The 20,529-nt window shown below is 35.0% G+C and overlaps 1 protein-coding gene across 1 annotated transcript in view; it reads left to right on the forward strand.

Moving 5' to 3' along the window:
- Window positions 1-6,801: 6,801 nt before the first annotated feature.
- SPAG16 (sperm associated antigen 16) overlaps window positions 6,802-20,529 on the forward strand; it is a gene marked incomplete at its 3' end in the record, with an annotated part of 901,411 nt that continues 887,683 nt past the window's right edge. Inside the window, exon 1 of the mRNA XM_082467474.1 lies at window positions 6,802-12,135. Coding sequence (XP_082323600.1) covers window positions 11,901-12,135 — 235 coding nt within the window. The 5' untranslated portion in view covers window positions 6,802-11,900. The remainder of the gene's footprint in view (window positions 12,136-20,529) is intronic.

Consider the following 20,529-nt stretch of genomic DNA (forward strand, 5'->3'; position numbering starts at 1 on the left):
GTCAAATTGAGGTGAAGTAGAAATAATTTGGTTTTAGAATTTGACTATCAGAAAGGTAAATGGATTCTTCCTGAGGTCTCAGAAACTCAAGACTGTGAATTGATTAACTGCAACATTATAACTCACATTTCTAATTCGGTGATTAGATAATAGGTGTTTCCAAATATTTTGAGTATGATGAAATCCAGGTTAAATTCAGTTCATTTGATAATTCATTGTCAATTTCACTAAATTTGGAGAAGTTTATTTGAGAAGTTGTGGGACTCTCATTTCCGTGGACGACCTGTTATTTCCTCACTAAGGTTTTTGCTGTACTGGGGAGAGCTACCTTGTATTGTAAAACAGATATAAATAGAAATATAGGAATTATTTTAGTGAAATTTACCTTACTGATGGCTGGAACACACTTTGAGAATTAATGCCCTCAGGCTTTGTGTTCTTGCTCGATTCCTTAAAATGTTGAAACAGAAACTCTAGGGCAACAGAAATCCAGGGAGAGACATCTGCACATGCTTCAGAGAAAGTTGTGCTCGGCTTTATCATTATGCCAGTAGTTGAAATTTGGCAGATCTGCTAAGCCCAGGAGGCATATTGGTCTTAGATTAGTCTATAAAAATAATTAATAATATACAAGATTTATTGAGCTCTTACGATGTTCCAGAAACTTTGCTACGACTCCATATAAGTTATTTTGTAATCCCATTTTATGGATGAGTAATTGAAGCTCACAAAATTTAAGTAACTTTTCCAATGTCACCCTGCTGGTAAATGTTTGCTCCAGAGCTTGCAGTGTTTATGACTATGATATATTGCCTGGAATCATTAATATTCTCTTTTTGTCCTTGGGTTTTTCCTCAATTCTATGTCTTACAACTCTGACAGGCATCAACTGTCAGTTCAAAAAGCTGTTTCTAGGTCTTCACCTGCCTTTGTCCTGCCAGGTGATGATGACGAAACTCTAGTACTGATAATGAGGCTTATTATCAGTTAAGAGGTTAAGAGGCATAATATGCTCATGACACTTTTATGTAAGAGTCAGGAAAATTAATAGATAAAACTCTGTATATTTATATATAAGAATTTTTTAGCCTTAAGGGTTGTATTATTTTACTTAACATACATGCAAGTCTTACCTGGATGAAATCCATTCAGATACTCCCTATGCACTCATGTGCATCACTTCAGTAGCAAAAGCAGGGTTTGGATTTCATTAATTCTCTCATTTGTCTCCTCAGATATTTAGGAAGTGTCATACAGGATCAAAGTTTATCCCTCCTCCACCCACCCTTTCCCCTTTGGTAACCATAAGTTTGTTTTCTACGTCTGTGGGGCTATATATTTTTGAAATGTATTCTCTGTGTAGGTTTTGTTTTATTATGTTTTGCTTTGTTTTGGAGACAACTTAGTACTCTTCTTGTCTTTTACAGATATTCCCCAGGACATTGTAAATAGTAACCATTTTGGAGGTGGAATTAATGTTTCATTTTGTAGGCAATGTCACCTGACCCCTTTTGGATAGTAATTAAAGTAACAGTGGGCATAGTTATCTACTGGGAAAAGCTTTTGTGTTTGGGAAGTAAAGGATGGGCTGGATTATCTAGAGATCAAAGTTTGTTAAGGAGATTACCTGCACATGCTGGAGACCCCATCAACTACTTGTGTGTCCAGAGACAACACCTGTATCTGTTAACCACTCAAAAGCACTGTACCAAACATGTTTACAAACACTTTTTTTTGCATACTTTAGATCCAGATACATTGAAGTCACCTGTTGGAAAACTAGTAGGAAAAAATATGGTAGGGCAATGGTTCTTAAACTTCAGTGTCCATAAGAATCAGCTGGACTGCTTGTTAAAATACATTACTAGGCTTCACCTCAGAAATTCTGATTCAGTAAGTCTGTACTGGGCCTTAGATCTTGCATTTCTAACAAGTTCCCAAGTAATGCTGTGCTCCTGGTCTGAGCACTATACTTAGAGAACTGTTTGCAAGGATGCTTGTTTTGTACCTTGAAATTATGTGATCAGTTTACAGTTTTAAATAGAAACTCAATCATGACACGGTACATTTTTAAACTTATCTTCAAAATATATTCAATATGGTTACACACCATCATGTATTATATGATGCACTTTTTCTCTTTTAAATTTTGGATATTTTTCTTCTTGTTAGTCTTTGTTGTATTCTTAACTCAAGCTGTATTTCCCTTCTGCCCCCTTTTTGTTCTGGTAACATTTTCCAATTTTATGCTATTATATGTTGCTATAAAAGCCATTCTTTCTTGAGTAATATTTCAAATTAGAATCAGCTATTAGATTGTCAACTTTCAGAAGAAGGAACCATCTGCTATTCACTAAAAATTTTTTTTTATTGAAGTATAGTTGATTTACAATGTTGTGTTAGTTTCAGGTGTACAGCACAGTGATTCAGATATATATGTATATATGTATATATATTGTATATATATATGTGTGTGTATATATATATGTATATATATTCTTTTTCAGTTTCTTCTCCCTTACAGGTTATTACAAAATATTGAGTATAGTTCTCTGTGCGAAGTAGGTCCTTGTTGGTTATCTATTTTACATATAGTTGTGTGTATTGTTAGTTCAAAACTCCTAATTTATCCCTCCTCCACCCACCCTTTCCCCTTTGGTAACCATAAGTTTGTTTTCTACGTCTGTGGGGCTATATATTTTTAAATTCCTACTCCCCTCTTATCACTGATGCCTAGTCCCGAGCATTGTACATAGAAGAAATCAATACATATGTTTTGTGTTGACCACATTCTTGTATTACATCCTTGACTCAACTTCTTTCTTCTAAAGACAAAAAAGTCACGTATAGAATTTCAAATAGCCTGTAATTTAAATATGAGAAAGGCAAAAAAAGGAAGAAGGGATGAACAGAAGGCAATAGGAGTCTGTAGAAATAGAAGGTCTTATGCAATAATTAAACCTGAATCAATTGGGATTTTAACTTATTAAATTTTTTATTTGAATGTACCATGTTTCTTTATTATTTACTTGGTGTTTTGTAGTGCAAAATATCAAGAGGAAGCAATCAATACAGATATATTGATCAAAAATGAGTTAGAACAAAAAAACTAAATAGAATTTTACCTGAAAATCGTTTTTAGAGGACACTGATTAAATTCAATAACTATTAAATAAGTCAAATGAAATGAAATCATAAAAAATGCTTCACAGGACAAAATGAAATGATTTAAATCAAGGAAATCATCATAACTGGGAGTTGCTATATATAAAATATTTTCCCAAGTGAAAATATTTAATCTCTGTAAAAGGTACAGATTAAATGATTTGTCATACTTTTATGTATGTTTGAAATATTTCAATATAAAAATATAAAATCTTATTGAAAGACATAAAACAAAATTGAACAAATGGAAAGGACTACTATGTCCTTAGTCAGGAAGATGTTATTATTAGGAAGTCAATTCTCCTAAATATATATATTTAATGCAGTTCTAATTAGAATCCCAATGTGGTTTTTTAGGGGGAGGAGCATGTATAAAACAATATTAATATTTATTGCCCCAAAAGATCTAAGAATAAAAGAGAAACCTGAAAAGGAACTTGACATTCCAGATATCAGAACAGCAAAATGGAAAAACCACTAAATACAAATAAATACAGTATTGGTAAAGAAACAAACAAGTTACAGGAATAGAATAAATATTTCACAAATAAATCTCAGCAAAAAGAAGAATTTAATGTATAAAATTATGTATTCAAATGAAAAGAAAAAAATTTTTTTCTGGTATTTTTTGTTCTGGTATTACTGGCTATCCACCTGGAAGAAATAAAATTGGAATCTATTTATCTCCTACACAAAAATAAACTCCAAATGAATTAAAGACTTAAAAATGAAAATAAAGAAGTAAAAACTTGAGAGTTTTAAGACTTTAAGAGAGTGTTTACCACACTTAAATTCTGGCAAAATATTCTTAATCAAAACTGTAAACCCAGAAGACAAAAAATATAGCCATAACTGACTTTAAGAAAATCGAAAGTTTTTTCACTTTAAAATATATTATAAATGATGCCAATAACAAGATGATAAATGTGGACAAATATTTGTAACAAAATTGATAGGCTAAGACCTAATGTCAATCATTTACAAGCAGCTCTCACAATTTGACAAAAAACATAGAAAAGAGGTAAAGGGTAAAAGACACTTTACAATATTGCAAATTGAAATGGCAACAGACATGAAAGAGACACTATAGTTCACTAGTCGTCAGGGAGTGAAAATTAATGTAATATTGAGATGTCATGTTACCCCCAGTAGAGTCAAAAATTAAAGGAAATCTATACATGTATGTACTGCAGATGTAAATGTGAGGTTTTAAAATGTTGGGCAAAAATAATCTGGCAACAACTACTGAAATTAAAAATAAATATATCTTTGAGGCAGATCTTCTACCATTTTACAGAATCTATACCACAGAAATCGAAGCAATATTACTTAAGGTTACATGTACGTGGATTTTATTTATTATTGCTCATGGTTGCATTTTATGGTGGAAAGTTAAATAAATAAATAGTATTATAATAAATACATAGTATTATATGTACATTAAGGAATAATGTACAGCCACTAAAAAAGTGAACTTTATTTATACAAATAATCTAGCCTCTCTCCCTCTGGAGAGCAAGCAGTTACCTGGTGGTCAAGTTGTGCTTTATAATCAGGTTGTGGTCTTCTTGACCTACTTAGCTACATGTATAACTAGAGAAACTCCTCAGTATCAGGCGACCGCGATAAACCTTGTAATCTGGCACACTCAGCAAGAATATTAAGTGATGCTTAGAGGCCATGGTGGGTTACAAATGAGAAAAATATAGAAAGACATCATATTTTTAACATGGATAAGCTTGGTGGGAGTGAGCAGATATGGTGGAAGGGTGAGGGGATGGGGAAGGATGATGCAAACAAAAAAGAAATGAAAAAGGCTGTATTTAATATATACATAATCACATATATGTGTATATATGTACATATAAATGCATTTATTTATGATTATATATTTAATTAAAAGCATAAGTTACAAATAGTTTTTTAAGAGGTTATAAACCCTAAAATCTGGCCATTTTCCTCTCTTATTGAAATCCTTTAGTGGCCTCCTATTAATTTTAGGATGATGTCCAAATACCTTGATATGGGCTATAGTCACTTACATATATAATTCCTGCTACACTCTGCATCCTCATGTTTAGTTACATCCATTGATCTACATAAGACATTTCACATATCACAACTGTGCCAAGAATCATGAAGGAAGAAAAGTCACATGTTCACTCATTGATTTGCTAACCTTTAGTCACATTATAGTTGATTTAGAAAGGTGACCTTGAGAAGCTCTATGTCTTCCCTTCTTACAATTTTGCAGTTTCTTTAATGTTACAAAGAATGGTACAAAATGAGCTCTGCTGAATATGCAAATAATTCTAACACTTCTGTTTATTAAAACTGACCAATCACCACAACCTAAGCATTAGCTTTTTAAAATTTAGTGAGGTTTTTTTTTTTGTTAGTTTGAAGAAGTACACCCATGAATACCAACAATAAGAAAACAAGTTGGGAAATTTTGCCAGAAGAAAAATTTAGAATTCTCTCTGAACCTTTAATTGTGTTGCATTTAATCTTAAAAAACATTTAAAAACACAGACTAATTATGAAAACTTTAAATGTTAAATATTTTATGTGTGTAGGAGGAGCTTCCATATAATACTCAACAGTGAATTGGTTGAAGGAATACCAGAGGTAGAAAATGAGAGGAAGAACATTTCCTTGCATGCATATGGTACATTCCTGTGTTTTCCACTCTAGTCAGATTTGGTAAGAACGAACAGAAGATGATTGTTCTCTTTCCCAGCTTGGGTGAAGTGTCAAGGCTTGAAATAAAAGCAGAAAATGCCCTGAAGTCTGCTTAAACAAATTATCATATAGCTATATAGAGAAGTACTATATAGTCACTAAAAAGAATGTGCCATTTCTCTATCTACTGATGTGGGTCAATGTCTGAAATATACTCTTAAGGAAATGTATCATTTTTTATTATTGTGGTATGATTGACATATAACATTATATTAGTTTCAGGTGTACAGTTTAATGATTCAATATTTATTTATACCATGAAATAATCACCATGATAAGTCTAGTTACCATCAGTCTCCATACAAAATTACAAGGTTTTTTCCTTCTGATGAGAGCTTTTTAAGATTTACTCTCGGCAACTTTCAAATATGCACTATAGTACTATTGAATCTAGTCACCATGCTCTACATTACTTTCTCATGACTTATTTATTTTATAACTGAAAGTTTGTACCTCTTGACCCCCTTCATCCATTTCACCCACCCTCCAAACCCTCTCCCCCATGGCAACCACTGTTGTTTTCTCTGTATCATGAGTTTTGCTTTGTTTTGTTTGTTTGTTTTTGTGATGCTCTCCAAGTGAGACTTCCTCTTCTACCTACCCCTTCTTCAACTTCCACCTCCAACCCCTCACTGCTCTCCGTGCAATTCCTCTCTCCTTCCAACCACTGCCATTTTTCTTCCCTCTAACTTCACCACTTCTTTTTTTTAAATTTTTTTTTTAACATCTTTATCGAAGTATAATTGCTTTACAATGGTGTGTTAGTTTCTGCTTTAAAACAAAGTGAATCAGTTATACATATACATATGTTCCCATATCTCTTCCCTCTTGCATCTCCCTCCCTCCCACCCTCCCTATCCCACCCCTCTAGGTGGTCACAACCACTTCTTTTTATCTTTCTTTTCTCAGTCTGTAGATGAGGAAGTGCTTGACAAGTGGACAAGATAGAGGAGAGTGCCTTCTAAAATAGGCCATTCAGTTCTTTTCCTATGTGTGAAAGCAAACTGTATTTCTTCCACCTGTGTGGGAAAAAGAAAAGTTCCTTCAGGTTTAAATGCATAAAGGTATGTTATATCAGACAGTTTTAGAAAAACACCCTTGGCAGTAAAATATATCTTCAAATGTATATAAAAAAAAAAAAAAGATTCTCTATGGAGTCAATATATCAGCTAGGCCTTGTTGAATTGCAAGTGACAGAAAGCCCGACAGAAACTTGCTAAAGGAAAAAGAATTTATGATTCCAAATAAGAGAAGGGTCAAGGGATGAGTTTTGTTTAAGGCAACACTAGAATCAAGATTCAAGTAATTTTTTTAAAATAAACTTTTTAAGAATAGTTTTAGGTTTACCAAGGAGTTGCAAAGGTAGTATAGAAAGTCCTCATATAGCCGCATCCAGTTTCCCTTATTATTAACATCTTACATTAATATGGTACATTTTTTATCACATTATTGAAGAAATATTGATACATTATTATTAGCTAAAGTTCAAACTTTATTCAGATGTTCTTAGTTTTTACCTAATGTCCATATTTCGTTCTAGGATCCCACATTACATTTAATCATCGGCCTCCTTAGGAGCTTCTTGGCTCACACTTTCTCTGTTTTTCATGATGCTGACTGTTTTGTGCAATACCAGTAAGGTATTTTGTAGACTGTCCCTCAGTTGAGATTTATTTCATGTTTTTCTCATGATTAGTCTGGGTTTATGGGTTTCTGAGGTAGTGTTTGTCAGGTTTCTCCACTGTAAATTTATTTTTTTCCCCACTTTCCATATTCTACTCTTTAGAAGAAAGTCATCATCATGTGCAGTGCACACTTAAGAAGTGGTGAGTTATACTCCATTCCTTGAATGTGGTGTATCTACATCCATTATTTGGAATTCTCTTCACAGGAGATGTGTCCATTCTCTTCTATTTATTTATTTATTTATGAAATCATTTCTTTATATCAGTATGAAATTATAGATACTTATTTTATACTTTGGGTTATTTTCCAATACTACTTTATTAATTTTGTTGCTCAAATTGTTCTAGCTTTGTACATTTTGGGGGGCTTTTTCACTTAGCTCCTGTGTCCCTTGGCTATACCCCATTTTTGTGGGATTTTTAGTTGGGGGGCACTTTTTTACTTTCTGGCACTATAAGATGCTCCAGTCTTGTCTTGTACATTCCCAGACCGGCCCTATATCCAGCCATTTCTCCATTGGCTCTTCTTTTTATCGGAAAATGATATTAATAAACCAAGATCTGGGTGGTAGGTCTGATCATTGCTTATGGGGGTGTTTTTGCTTCTAGACCCTATCAGCTGACAGAGCAAGGAAATATATACGTATATACTAGAGGTTCAAGTGACTTTATCTGGACTCAGGTTTTCTGTTTCTTTCACCTCGGTCCTCCATTTTTACTCAAGTCTTAGATAGAAATTTTCTTCATACTTGCAAAGTGACTAGCAACTCTAGAACTTAAATCCCAAGGGATGAAATAAATCTTTTTGCCAGAATCTCCAACAATTTCCCACCATGTCTCATTGGCTCTTCTTGGGTCACATGCCAACTTGGCAGCTGATCACTGTAGCCAAGAGAAATGAAACCTTATTATGCTAAGCTTGGGTCATGTGCTCATCTCTAAAGTCAGAAGATTGATCCTATTTGAACTACATGGGCTAAGAACACAAGAGATATGAATTTGCGAACAGTTGTTAGTGAAAAAAGGGAAAATATAGCTGTATGGCTGACCACAGTCAATTACCACTACTTCTATGAATTCTGAAATTCTAAAACTGGCTACCACTTACTGTGAGCTTTCGAAAGAAAATAAGATAGTTACTTTCATAAAAAGATGCATCAGTATATGGCTTGGGCTCTACTGGTAGCAAATGAACACTCAACTTCTGAAAATTGAATAGTAATTTACTATACCTTTACATATGAGTATTTTCTGCTTTGAAACTAAAAGTGTGAAGAGTAAATCCATTGTCAGATTCTTTTCTGGTTTTGCTTTTAAAAATAATTTCACTTTTACAATAATGGAGCATTTAGTCTGGGAGGAAATAAAAACTTGACTTTTTTGGTTGTTGCTTCATTTTGACTGTCTCCATTGGTTTTCTTTATTTACCTCTTTCAGGAGCATATTCAAAGGGAAATTAGATGGCTTGCTGTTCATTTATCAAAATGTTAAGGCAATTTTCTTTTTCTTTTTACACTTAAAATATTGCAAAATATTTTAAAAAGTAAGGACTATCGAATGGAAGGACTATAGGATAGCATTATAACTGAAACCGCTACTGTGATCTGAAGTTTTTGCTTTTTCTTAGTAAGGCTTTCACACTTCTTTTAAATTAAACCAGCAATTAATGGAACAAGAATTCCAATGTAAAAGGATTATTTTCAAATTCATCCATTGCAAAGACATACTGGTTTTAAGATATTAGCAATCACTACAGAAGGTTGCAGCCCAATTTTTATCTGAAGGAAATTATTTGTTCTGTTTGTATTTGTTAAGATTACTTTTGCTTTTATTTAATTGCTTTTAAAAATATTACTCATCCATTGTAGAAATCTAAAGGTTTACAAAGTAAGGTATTAAAGACACTACTAATTTGAATTTTTAAATGCACTGCTGCTCTGGTCCTGTGAAATGTGTTTAAATTGGAGGGAAGCCAAAAACATCTTGGGTGACATCTAAATTTGAACGTCATGAAATGGATGTAATCAAATTGGTAGTTCTGAGTTAAAACTTTGGTTATTTGGAACACTTAGAAAATGAGACTTCCAGAATTAAAAACACATTTTTTTGAGGAGCGGAGTAATGATACTTCTTTAAGTTGTCAGACTTTTTTTTGTTTTAGCTCTTCTGACAATCTTTTCCACTTCTTCTCTGCCTTAAACGGTGGATGCTGGTCATAATTTATTTGTTTTCTTATGACTCTTAAGATCTCCTTTTTTGAATTCTGGATATTTCTAAAAATATTTAAGTTTTGTCTTAAAAATTTTCTATATATGTAAGTTCCTTATAAATATAATATCCAATTCGAGACTGGCATATTCTTTCAATAATTTAAGTAAATTTTATTGACATTTATTGAAAATATTTAATATACTGGACATTTTTTTTGGGGGGGTAACTTTATTTGCATTTAATAGTGATTTTTAAGCCCTATATCCAATGAAACCATTTTAAAAAGCTCTATGAGGAATGGAAACTTATATGTCTATTACACTTTTCTTTAAAGAAAAAAGCTCAAATTTCTGAATGAGCAAGATTCACTTTTGTAGGTAGAGGCTTTGCTTCTTCATGATCTTCAGTGCTTCTTACATATTTCATTTCATTTAATCTATATTTTAGTAAGGTGGATATTAAAGTCTCTGTTTTAGAGAAGAGGAAACTAAGGCTCGCAGAGCTTAAGTTACTTAAGGTCATACAGAAGTGCCAGGATTCAAACCTATCTGTAGAACATGACATACTACCTCTAAAAAATAAGAGAGCTGTTATAACAGACAAAAAAATCAAAGTATACATTAATTGTTCAGAGACACCCTCCTCTATGGTTCTCTCATGTTTCTACATGTCTTGCTGAGTGTGCAAGGCCCTGACACTCCTCACCCAGGCCATATCTCAGGCTTGTGCTTACAGGAAACAACCTTGAGGGATGAGGAAATTCCTCCCTTTGGAAGGAAGAGCAGGCTTATGAGAAAAGCAGTGGATTCCGCAATTTCAGAGTTCCCTGAATTTTCAGCCCCTTATAATTCTTCCTTGAATCTTAATGAGCACTCGGGATATGTTTGATATGAGAAGTCAATGACAGGAGTAAGTTATTAAATGAGTAAATACTACTAAGAATGAATTCTCTAACTATTACATCTAATTGTGATGCTTGAGTATGCTAAAAAAAAAAATCCCAAAACCAAACCAAACAATTAAGTACAAATAACAGCTATTTCTTAGTGTCTACCGTGTGACTGGTGAGTTCTCAACTCTTTATGTTGTTTTACCTCTTGCAACAATACTTTGAGGTAGGTAATAATATCCCCATTTTAAAAATGAGGAAACTGGGGCCTGGAGGCATTAAGTGGTTTGCCCAAGGTTTCATAGTTAGTAATGGGGAGCCAGGCTCTGAATGCAGCCTCTCTGGTTCCAACATTGAAGCTCTTTATCACCTCATTAGAAGTTGCCACTATGTGTTTTTTGGTAATAAATGGGAATTTTTATAATGAGGTGCTGTTTGGCATCCAATTTTCATCAGAATGTGGGATGAAAAAGAATCCGTAAATAAAAGGGCCCTGTAGATGGTTCTGATACATACACAATATAAACCCGAGAAAGATTCTGTCATAGCAAAAGGACTGCACATGATTGGGCAAATATCATTTATTATACATTATGTTAGGACAATTTGTACCTCAAAATTCTTATGGAAATGGCTTTACTTTGGTAAGAATCAACGTTACAACTACAATTCCAAGTCCCAGAGTATAAAACCAAAGACGAAACAGACGTCCAGATAAATACTTTGAATGAGTACGAGAATGGAATTGACTAGGGTGACCATCCTAGTTCTTTATTGGTAGTTCCCCTGGGCCAATCTCATGATTTCTAGGACTTTTTTTTTTTTTTTTCTCCAGGTACTGAGGATCATCCTCTTTTCCATTAGTTTTCCCTGGGGACAACTAGGACTCTACACATACCTAAAAATCTGGGGACTGACGATTGGCATGTAAGAACCAACAGAAAGACAATTTAGAGAAGAAAACGAAGTGAAAAACAAATGCTAGGGTCAAAACTGAAGAAAACCAAGCCACCTCGGTAAGAAAAGGTGTGCAAACCAAGTCCACTGCTTCATTTTATCTCGTCCAGTCCAGGAACTGCATCCCGAGGGCTCAGGGTAACTAGGCAACGAGGTTGCCCCGGTAACGTAGGAAGCGAAGAGGACACCCCCATTTAGGGCTCGGGGTAGCCCTTCCTGGCCCGGAGCCCGCGCGGTGGGAGGGGTGAAGGATGCCAGACTCTCGCGAGAGCTGCGTGTGTGTGTTCGTACTCGAGCGTCTTCGCGGTTACCTTGGGACGCGGTGCGGCAGCCAGGAGCAGGCACCCGGAGCGCTTCAGATGGCTACTCAGCAAGGGATACCCTCCTCGGCCCTGCGGGTTTTGGAAGAAGCGTTGGGCATGGGCTCGACGGCTGCCGGGGACACCGCGGAGGCGGTGGCCGCCGAGGGCGCCTACTACCTGGAGCGTATCCTTCCCGAGTAGGCGCGGCACCCAGAGGCTGGCCGCGGTAACGGGTGTTGGGGGCGAGGGCGCGGCCTTCCCGCTCTGGGTGCCCTGTGAAGCTTGCGGTCACCCAGCCGGTAGAGACGACTGTTGCACCTCTAGGTGGTTTCAACGCCACCGCGACCCCCTCCTACCTACCCACTGTAATTTTTCGTCTTGTAGTAGTTGTAGGCTGATGTGTACCTGTTGGAAAAAGTTAGTAGTCACCACTCAGTAAACTTCGCAGTTTTATTTTAAAGTAGCACAACAAATTAATCCAACCCTCCTTTAACTCAGGGGTTTTCTTAAGCCCCCAAACGTTCAGAATGCCGTGAAAATAAATCCGTAGGGCAACATCAGGAGGTTAAGGAAAAGACCGCTACCTCTAGGCTTTAAGGAGAGGAAGGAGGAAGCTCAGAATATCCAGCCGGATCCTGTAGATGGTCCAATTGTCCAATGCTTAAGTGATTTGTTTTGGTAGCATCTACTTACTGGGTAGTTTCAATTTGGGCTACTTAATGATAAAAATAACCCTCCCCCCCCCCCCCCCCCCCGTCCCTTTAGCAACTAAATGGTAACCTGGTGACCTGACGAAGCTCAGAGATGTTAGGAAGAAGCAAGATCAGACAGTGATGAGCGATTATCATTGGAAATAACCAGGAAAATTGAATCGCCATATGTGGATAATTAGGTTCACTATTTCTTGTGTAAAGCTTTTGAGCTCCCCTTCTCTAAATTAATGGTATTGAGGAGAGGGGGAGGGTTCATGAGAAAAAGATAACTACTCCATTCTTCAGGCAGACAGGAGAGAGATGGGTAATCTGTTTTATTCTTAAAGGTATCAAGGAAACTGCACAATCTACCTTATTTTTTTGTCCAAATATAATCCCCTCGGATTTAATTCAAGATTCCAGAGATCCAGCAGTGATTCATTTTGTAGGCTTTTAAACTGATTAACCTGTCCTGACTCAGGCCCGGTATACATCCCTGCTACAGGGAGCTTTGAAGAACTTGGTTGAAAAGCTCAAAGAAAATATATAGTATTTCATTCAGTGCAAACATGATTTTTACAAGAATATGTTCGAATAGTTTGCAATAAATTTGAATGAAATATGTGGGTGCTCTAGTGTCTTAAGTGAGGTTTTATACTCTGTTTTCCTAGCTCTTAACAAGCTGACTGTTCCAGTAATCTTCCTTTTTAAATTCAAAAACAATTCAACGACTCTTTCAGCGCTAATCTACATAAAAGTATAAAGTTATCCAATGTCCATGCTAGTGATAACCAGGCATCTTATATCTGTCTGCATTAAAATGATTTCTATCACAATAGTTTAATTGTTAACATGAGACAAACATAGTGAGGTAACTTTTTTTGCAACCATCTTTGTGAAATAAGTGGTGAGACTGCAATATAGCACAACTTTCACTAATGAAAATCTGGTTTACTTAATTTGCAGGGAGATCACCGAGTTACAGCTGCCAACATATAGCAGTTTGCAAAAAACCTATCTTGCAAAGACTTCTCCAAGTAATCATATTTATAAATATAAGCAACTATAACTTCTCAGGATTTTTTAAATTGAAGTATAACTGACTTACAATATTATATTAGTTTCAGGTGTACAACATAGTGATTCAACATTTTTATACATTATGAAATGATCACCAGTATAAGACTAGTTACTGTAAGTCACCATACAAAGTTATTGCATTATTATTGATTATAGTCCCTATGCTATATGTTACAACACCATGATATATTTATTTTATAACTGGGAGATTGTACCTCTTAATTCCTTTCATCTCTTTTCACGCAGCCCCCCATCTCCCTCTTCTCTGACATCCGTTAGTTTTTTCTCTATATCGATGAAACTACTTCTGAGCTTGTTTGTTTTTTTTTAGATTCCAAATATAAGTGAAATCATACAGTGTTTGTCTCTGACTATTTTACTTAGCATGATACCGTCAAGGTCCATTCATGTTGTTGCAAATGGCAAGATTTCAGTTTTTTGTTTTTTTTATGGCTGAGTAATATTCTATTGTATATATGTGTATCACATTTTCCTTCTCCACTCATCTGTTGATGGACACTTAGGTTACTTCCATATGTTGGCTATTTTAAATAATGCTGCAATAAACATACAGTGCATATATCTTTTCAAATTAGTGTTTTGTTTTCTTTGGATAAGTACCCAGAAGTGGAATTGCTGGATTATACTGTAGTTCTCTTAAATTTTTTGAGGAACCTCTGTACTGTTTTCCATAGTGGCTGCACCAATTTACATTCCCACCAACAGTGCAGGAGGGTTCCCTTTTCTTCACATCCTCACCAATACTTGTTATTTCTTGGCTTTTGATAATAGCTATGCTGACAGGTGTGAGGTAATATCTCACTGTGGTTTTGATTTGCATTTCCCTGATGATTAAAGATGTTGAGAACCTTTTCATGTGTCTGTTGGCCATCTATATATATTCCCTGGAAAAATGTCTATTCAGATCATCTGCACATTTTTAATTGGATTGTTGACTTTCTTGATGTTGAATTGTGTGAGTTCTTTATATATTTTGGATATTAACCCCTTATCAGATATATCATTTGTAAATATCTTTTCCCATTTAGTAGATTGCTCTTTCCCTTTTCATTTTGTTGGTTTCTCTTGTTATGCAAAAGCTTTCTAATTTGATGTAGTCTCATTTATTTTTGCTTTTGTTTCTTTTGCCTGAGGCAACAGATCCAAAAAAATCAAAGAGCATACTGCCTATGTTTTCTTACAGAAGTTTTATGATTAATGTCTTATATTTAATTCTTTAATCCATTTTGATTTTATTTTTGTATATGGTAAAAGAAAATGGTCCTGTTTCATTCTTTTGCTTGTGGCTCTCTAGTTTTCCCAGCACCATTTATTAAAGAGGCTGTCTTTTCTCCATTGTATATTCTCACTTCCTTGTAGATTACTTGACCATATAAATAAGAGTTTATTTCTGGGTGCTCTGTTTTGTTCCATTGATCTATGTATCTGTTTTTGTGCTGGTACCTTACAGTTTTGCTTACTATAGCTTTGTAGCATTGTTTGAAGTCAGGGAGTGTGATAACTCCAGCTTTTTTTTATTTCTTAATATTGCTTTGATATTCAGGGTATTTTGTGTTTCCATACAAATTTTAGGATTATTTGTTCCAGTTCTGTGAAAAATGCCATTGGTATTTTGATAGGATTTCATTGAATCTGTAGATTGCTTTGAGCGGTATGGATATTTTAACAATATTTTTTCTTCCTATCCATGAGCACAGTATGTTCTTTCATTCATTTGTGTTGCTTCAATTTCCTTCATCAATATCTTACCATTTTCAGAGTATAGGTGTTTCATCTCCTTGGTGAAATTTATTCATAGCTATTTTACTCTTTTTGGTGCAATTGTAAATGAGATTGTTTTCTTTATTTTGCTTTTTGATAGTTTGTTATTAGTGTAGAGAAAGACAACAGATTTCTGTATACTAATTTTGTATCCTGAAACTTTATTGAATTCATTTATAATTTCTAATAATTTATGGAGGAGTCTTTGGAGTTTTCTGTAAATAGTATCATGTCATCTGTAAATAGTGACAGTTTTCTTCCTTTCTGATTTGTATGTCTTTTCTTTTTCTTGTTTGATTGCTGTGGCTAGAACTTCCGGTAATATGTTGAATAAAAGTGGTGAGATTGGGAATCCTTATCTTGTTTCTAATCTTAGAGGAAAAGCCTTAAGCTTTTCACCATTGAGTTTGGTGTTAGCTGTGTGTTTGTGATATATGGCCTTTATTGTGCTGAGGTTTATTCCCTCTATACCCACTTTGTTGAGAGTTTTCATCATAGGTTTATATTGAAATTTGTCAAATGCTTTTTCTGCATCTATTGAGATCATGATGTGATTTTAATTTTTTGTTAATGTGGTGTATCACATTGATTTATGGATATTGAACCATACTTACATTCCTGGAATAAATTCCAGTTGATTGTGATATATGATCCCTTTAAATGTATTGTTGAATTTGGTTTGCTAATATTTTGTTAAGGATTTTTGCATCTATGTTAATCAGGGATATTGGCCTGTACTTTCATTTTTTGTAGTGTCTTTGTCTGGTTTTGGTATCATGATATCCCTGGCCTCATAGAATGAATTTGGAAGTGTTCCTTCTTCAGTTTTTTGGAATTGGTATTAACTTTCGTATAAATGTTTGGTAATCACCCTGTGAAGCTGTCTGGTCCTGTACTTTTGTTTGCTGGGAGTTTTTTGATTGCTGATTCAAGTTTTATTATTAATAATCAGTCTGTTCAGATTATCTATTTCTTCCTTATTCAGTCATGGAAGATTATATGTTTCTAGAAATTTGTATATTTCTTCCAGGTTATCTAATTTGTTGGTATATAATTGTAGTAGTCTATTTTGATTGTATTTCTGTGGTATTGGTTGTAACTACGCTTTCATTTCTGATTTTATTTATTTGGGCACTCTCTCTTTTTTTCTTGAATAGTCAGGCTGAAGTTTTTTCAATCTTGTTTACCTTTTCAAAGAAACAGCTCTTTGTTTCATTGATCTTTTCTATTGTTTTTTTAGTCTCTATTTCATTTATTTCTGTTCTGATCTTTCTCATTTACTTCATTCTACTAATTTTAGGCTTTGTTTGTTCTTCTTTTTCTAGTTCTTTAGGTATAATTTAGGTTGTTTATTTGAGATTTTTCTAGTTTCTTGAGGGCGGCCTGTATCACTAGAAACTTCCCTCTTAGAATTGCTTTTGCTACAGCCCATTGATTTTGGAAGATTGTATTTCTATTTTCATTTGTCTCAAGGTATTTTTTAATTTCCTCTTTGATTTCTTCATTGGCCCATTGGTTGATTAGTAGTGTGTTGTTTAGCCTCCATGTGTTTTTGGGTTTTTTTCCAGTTTTCTTTTTGTTATTGGTATCTAGTTCCATACTGTTGTGGTTGGAAAAGATGCTTTCTATGATTTTAATATTCTTAAATTTATTGAGACTGGCTTTGTGGCCGTACATGATCTTTCATTGAGAATGTTCCAAGAGCGCTTGAAGATAATGTGTATTCTGCAGGTTTTGGGTGGAATGTACTGTATATTTGTATAAAGTTTATCTGGCCTAATGTGCCATTTAAGGTCAATGTTTCTTTATTGATTTTTCTATCAGGATGATCTATCCAGTGATGTTAGTGGTGTGCTAAAGTTCCCTACTACTATTTTACTACTGTCAATTTCTCCCTTTATGTCTGTTATTATTTGTTTTATATATTTAGGTGCTCCTTTGTTGGGTGCCTAAATATTTATGAATGTTATATCCTCTTCTTGGATTGACATCTTTAGAATTATATAATGCCCTTCTTTGTCTTCTGTTACAGTCTTTATTTTAAAGTCTATTTTGTCTGATATGAGTGTTGCTAAGCCAGCTTTCTTTTTTTTTCTTTTTTCTTTTTGCATGGAATATCTTTTTCTGTCCCTTCACTTTCAGCCTGTATGTGTCTTTAGATCTGAAGTGAGTCTCTTGTAGGTGACAGCTGTACAGCAGTGTACTTGAAAGTTGCTTAAGTTTGAATGCATTGTAAAAGCACTACATTTATACTCCCCCCCCATGTTTTATGTTTTCGATGCCATATTTTACATCTTTTTACTTTGTGTATTCCTTAACTGCTTATTGTAATTATAGTTGACTTTATGACTTTTGTCTTTAACCTTCATACTAGCTTTTTAAATGTCTGATCCACTGCCTTTACTATATATTTGCTTTTACCAGTGAAATTTTTTATTTTGTATACTTTCTTATTTCTAGTTTTGGCCTTTTATTCCACTTAAAGAAGCCCCTTTAACATTTCTTGTAAAACTGGTTTAGTAGTGATGAACTCTTAGTTTTTGCTTGTCTGGAAAATTCTCTCTCTCCTCCAATTCTGAATGATAACCTTGCCAGCTAGAGTATTCTTGGTTGTAAGTTTTTTCTTTTAACATATCATGCCACTCTCTTCTGGCCTGCAAAGTTTCTGCTGAAAAAATCAGCCTATAGTCTTATAGGGGTTTCCTTGTATGTGACTAGTTGGTTTTTTCTTGCTGCCTTTAAAATTCTCTCTTTATCTTTAAATTTTGCCATCTTAGTTATAGTGTGTCTTGGTGTGGCTGTCTCTGGGTTTATCTTGTTTGGAATTCTTTGTGCTTCCTGGACTTCCTGAAATGTTTCCATTTCCAAGTTAGGGAAGTTTTCAGTTATTATTTCTTCAAACAGGTTTTCTGACCCATCCTTCTTGCTCTTTTCCTTCTGGAGCCCCTATAATATGAATGTTAGCATGCTTGATGTTGTTTTAGAGGTTCCTTAAATTATCCTCAATTTTTAGTTCTTCGTTTATTTTTGCTGTTTGGATTGGGTGATTTCCACTATTCTGTTTTCCAGATGGCTTATGTATTCTTCTGTATCATCCAACCTGTTGTAATTCCCTATGGTGTATTTTTCATTTCAGTTATTTTATTCTTCAACTCTGGTTGGGTCTGTCTTATATTTTCTAACTCTTTATTGAAGTTCTCACTGTGTTCATCCATTCTTTTGAGTTCGGTGAGCATTTTTATGACCATTACTTTGAAGTCTTTATCAGGCAAATTATTTATCTCCGTTTCATTAGGTTTTTTTTTTTTTTTTTTCTGAGGTTTTATCAAGTTCTTTCATATGGAACATATTTATCTGCGTCCTCATTTTGTTTTACTTTCTGTGATGGTTTCTATGAATTAGGCAAAACAGTTATTTTCCCTAGTATTGAAGTCATGGCCTTGTGTAGGAGCATTCCCTCTATAGACTGCATGTGCTGGTTGGCTTTGGTAGGCTGGCTGGAACTGAAGTGGGCATGGGCTGGGAAAGAGGGAGGGTCCTGGGACATGCTCAGTGAGGGCTGCCGTGGCAGGGAAGCTAGAGATGAAGTGGGCACAGGTCAGAGACATGCTGGGGTGGCTTTGGTAGGTCAGCTAGAAGCCATTCAGTCTGCTGCCTATGTGCTGGGACTCAGAGTGAGTGAGTTTGTGCATGAGCCATTTAAGGGTAGAGTTTTTGTTTCTTGTAAGAGCTCTCTAGCTCTTCTGTATGTAAGCCCCACTGGTTTTCAAAGTCAGACCTTATGGGGGCTCATATTTCTCATGCAGGTCCCCTGGCCTGGGGTTACCAATGTGGGACTTGAACCCCTTGCTCTTTAGCAAGGGCTTCTGTGGTTATGATATCCCCTCTTGCTTGTGGGTCACCACACTGGGGATGTGGGTGACCAGATCACACCTCTACCCCTCCTACCTGTCTTACTAGTCTTCAGGTCGTTCTCAGAGTTGCTTTATATGTAGTTGTAGTTTTGGTGTGTCCATGGGAGGAGGTGAGCTCAAGTTCTTCTTACTCTGCCATTTTGATCCCACCCTTCTTTGAGGATTTTATTATCCTCTTTGTGAATTATCGAGTCACTCTGCTTTTCCTCCTTTTCTCTTTTGTTGACTATTTTTGGTTTCAACCAAAGGGTAGTCAGTAGTTACTAAACATTTAACCAATCAGTTTTCCTACATTCAGTCTTCAGGTAAGGGATTTAGTCATGTGAGAGCCTTTAACTCTTAGTTAAATGAAGTTTGAGGATTACTTTTGAATGACAATTATCCCTGTATCCTGAGCTCTCTTAACATGCATTATTAAGAGTTGACTGTGTAGTTTTATTTGACATTGTTTCTTAAGGTGATTATGATAGTTGCTGAAGTGAGACTTTCTTGGGTTTAAAGTCTTTAGTTTTCAGGTAATTTAACTGAGCTATTGCAGTGGATAAATAAAAATGATAATATGCACTAATGAATCAGAAATCTGATCTGTGCTTTGCACATATACTTAATCACTTCTAATCCACTACATTTGGTCCTGGACTTCCCTTATTTATGACTGAATAGATGCTCCGAGAACACTAGAAAATGAGCTGTTAATATGGAGCAAGGCTTATGAAAGGGCTTGACTCAAATTCTCCAGGAAATCACCCTTTACTTTGCTCTTAAACCTTCAGACATAAAGAACATGTAAAGGTTAGTGTGGTCCAAACCATAAACATATCCAGGATCCACCATGAGGGTGAGTGGCTTCATTAAGAGAAGCCTCACGTTCTTTATGACAGTTTAGAGAATGGGTCCAAGAAATAGAATTACCCTTGAAACACCCCTCCCCTGTAACCTCCTAGCTATAGTGGTGCCACCTGTATCTCTTCTGAAGCACTCCATGATATCACTGCTTTTAATTTTTAAACTTGTATGGGCGAGATGCAAACTTACATGACATAGTTCTTATCTTACTTAGCTATCTCCAGAACTTTAAGAAATCTAATCATGGAATATATGAATCCTCTA

This window comes from Balaenoptera physalus (assembly GCF_965194825.1).
Source record: "Balaenoptera physalus genome assembly, chromosome: 6".
Classification (NCBI taxonomy): Eukaryota; Metazoa; Chordata; class Mammalia; order Artiodactyla; family Balaenopteridae; genus Balaenoptera; species Balaenoptera physalus.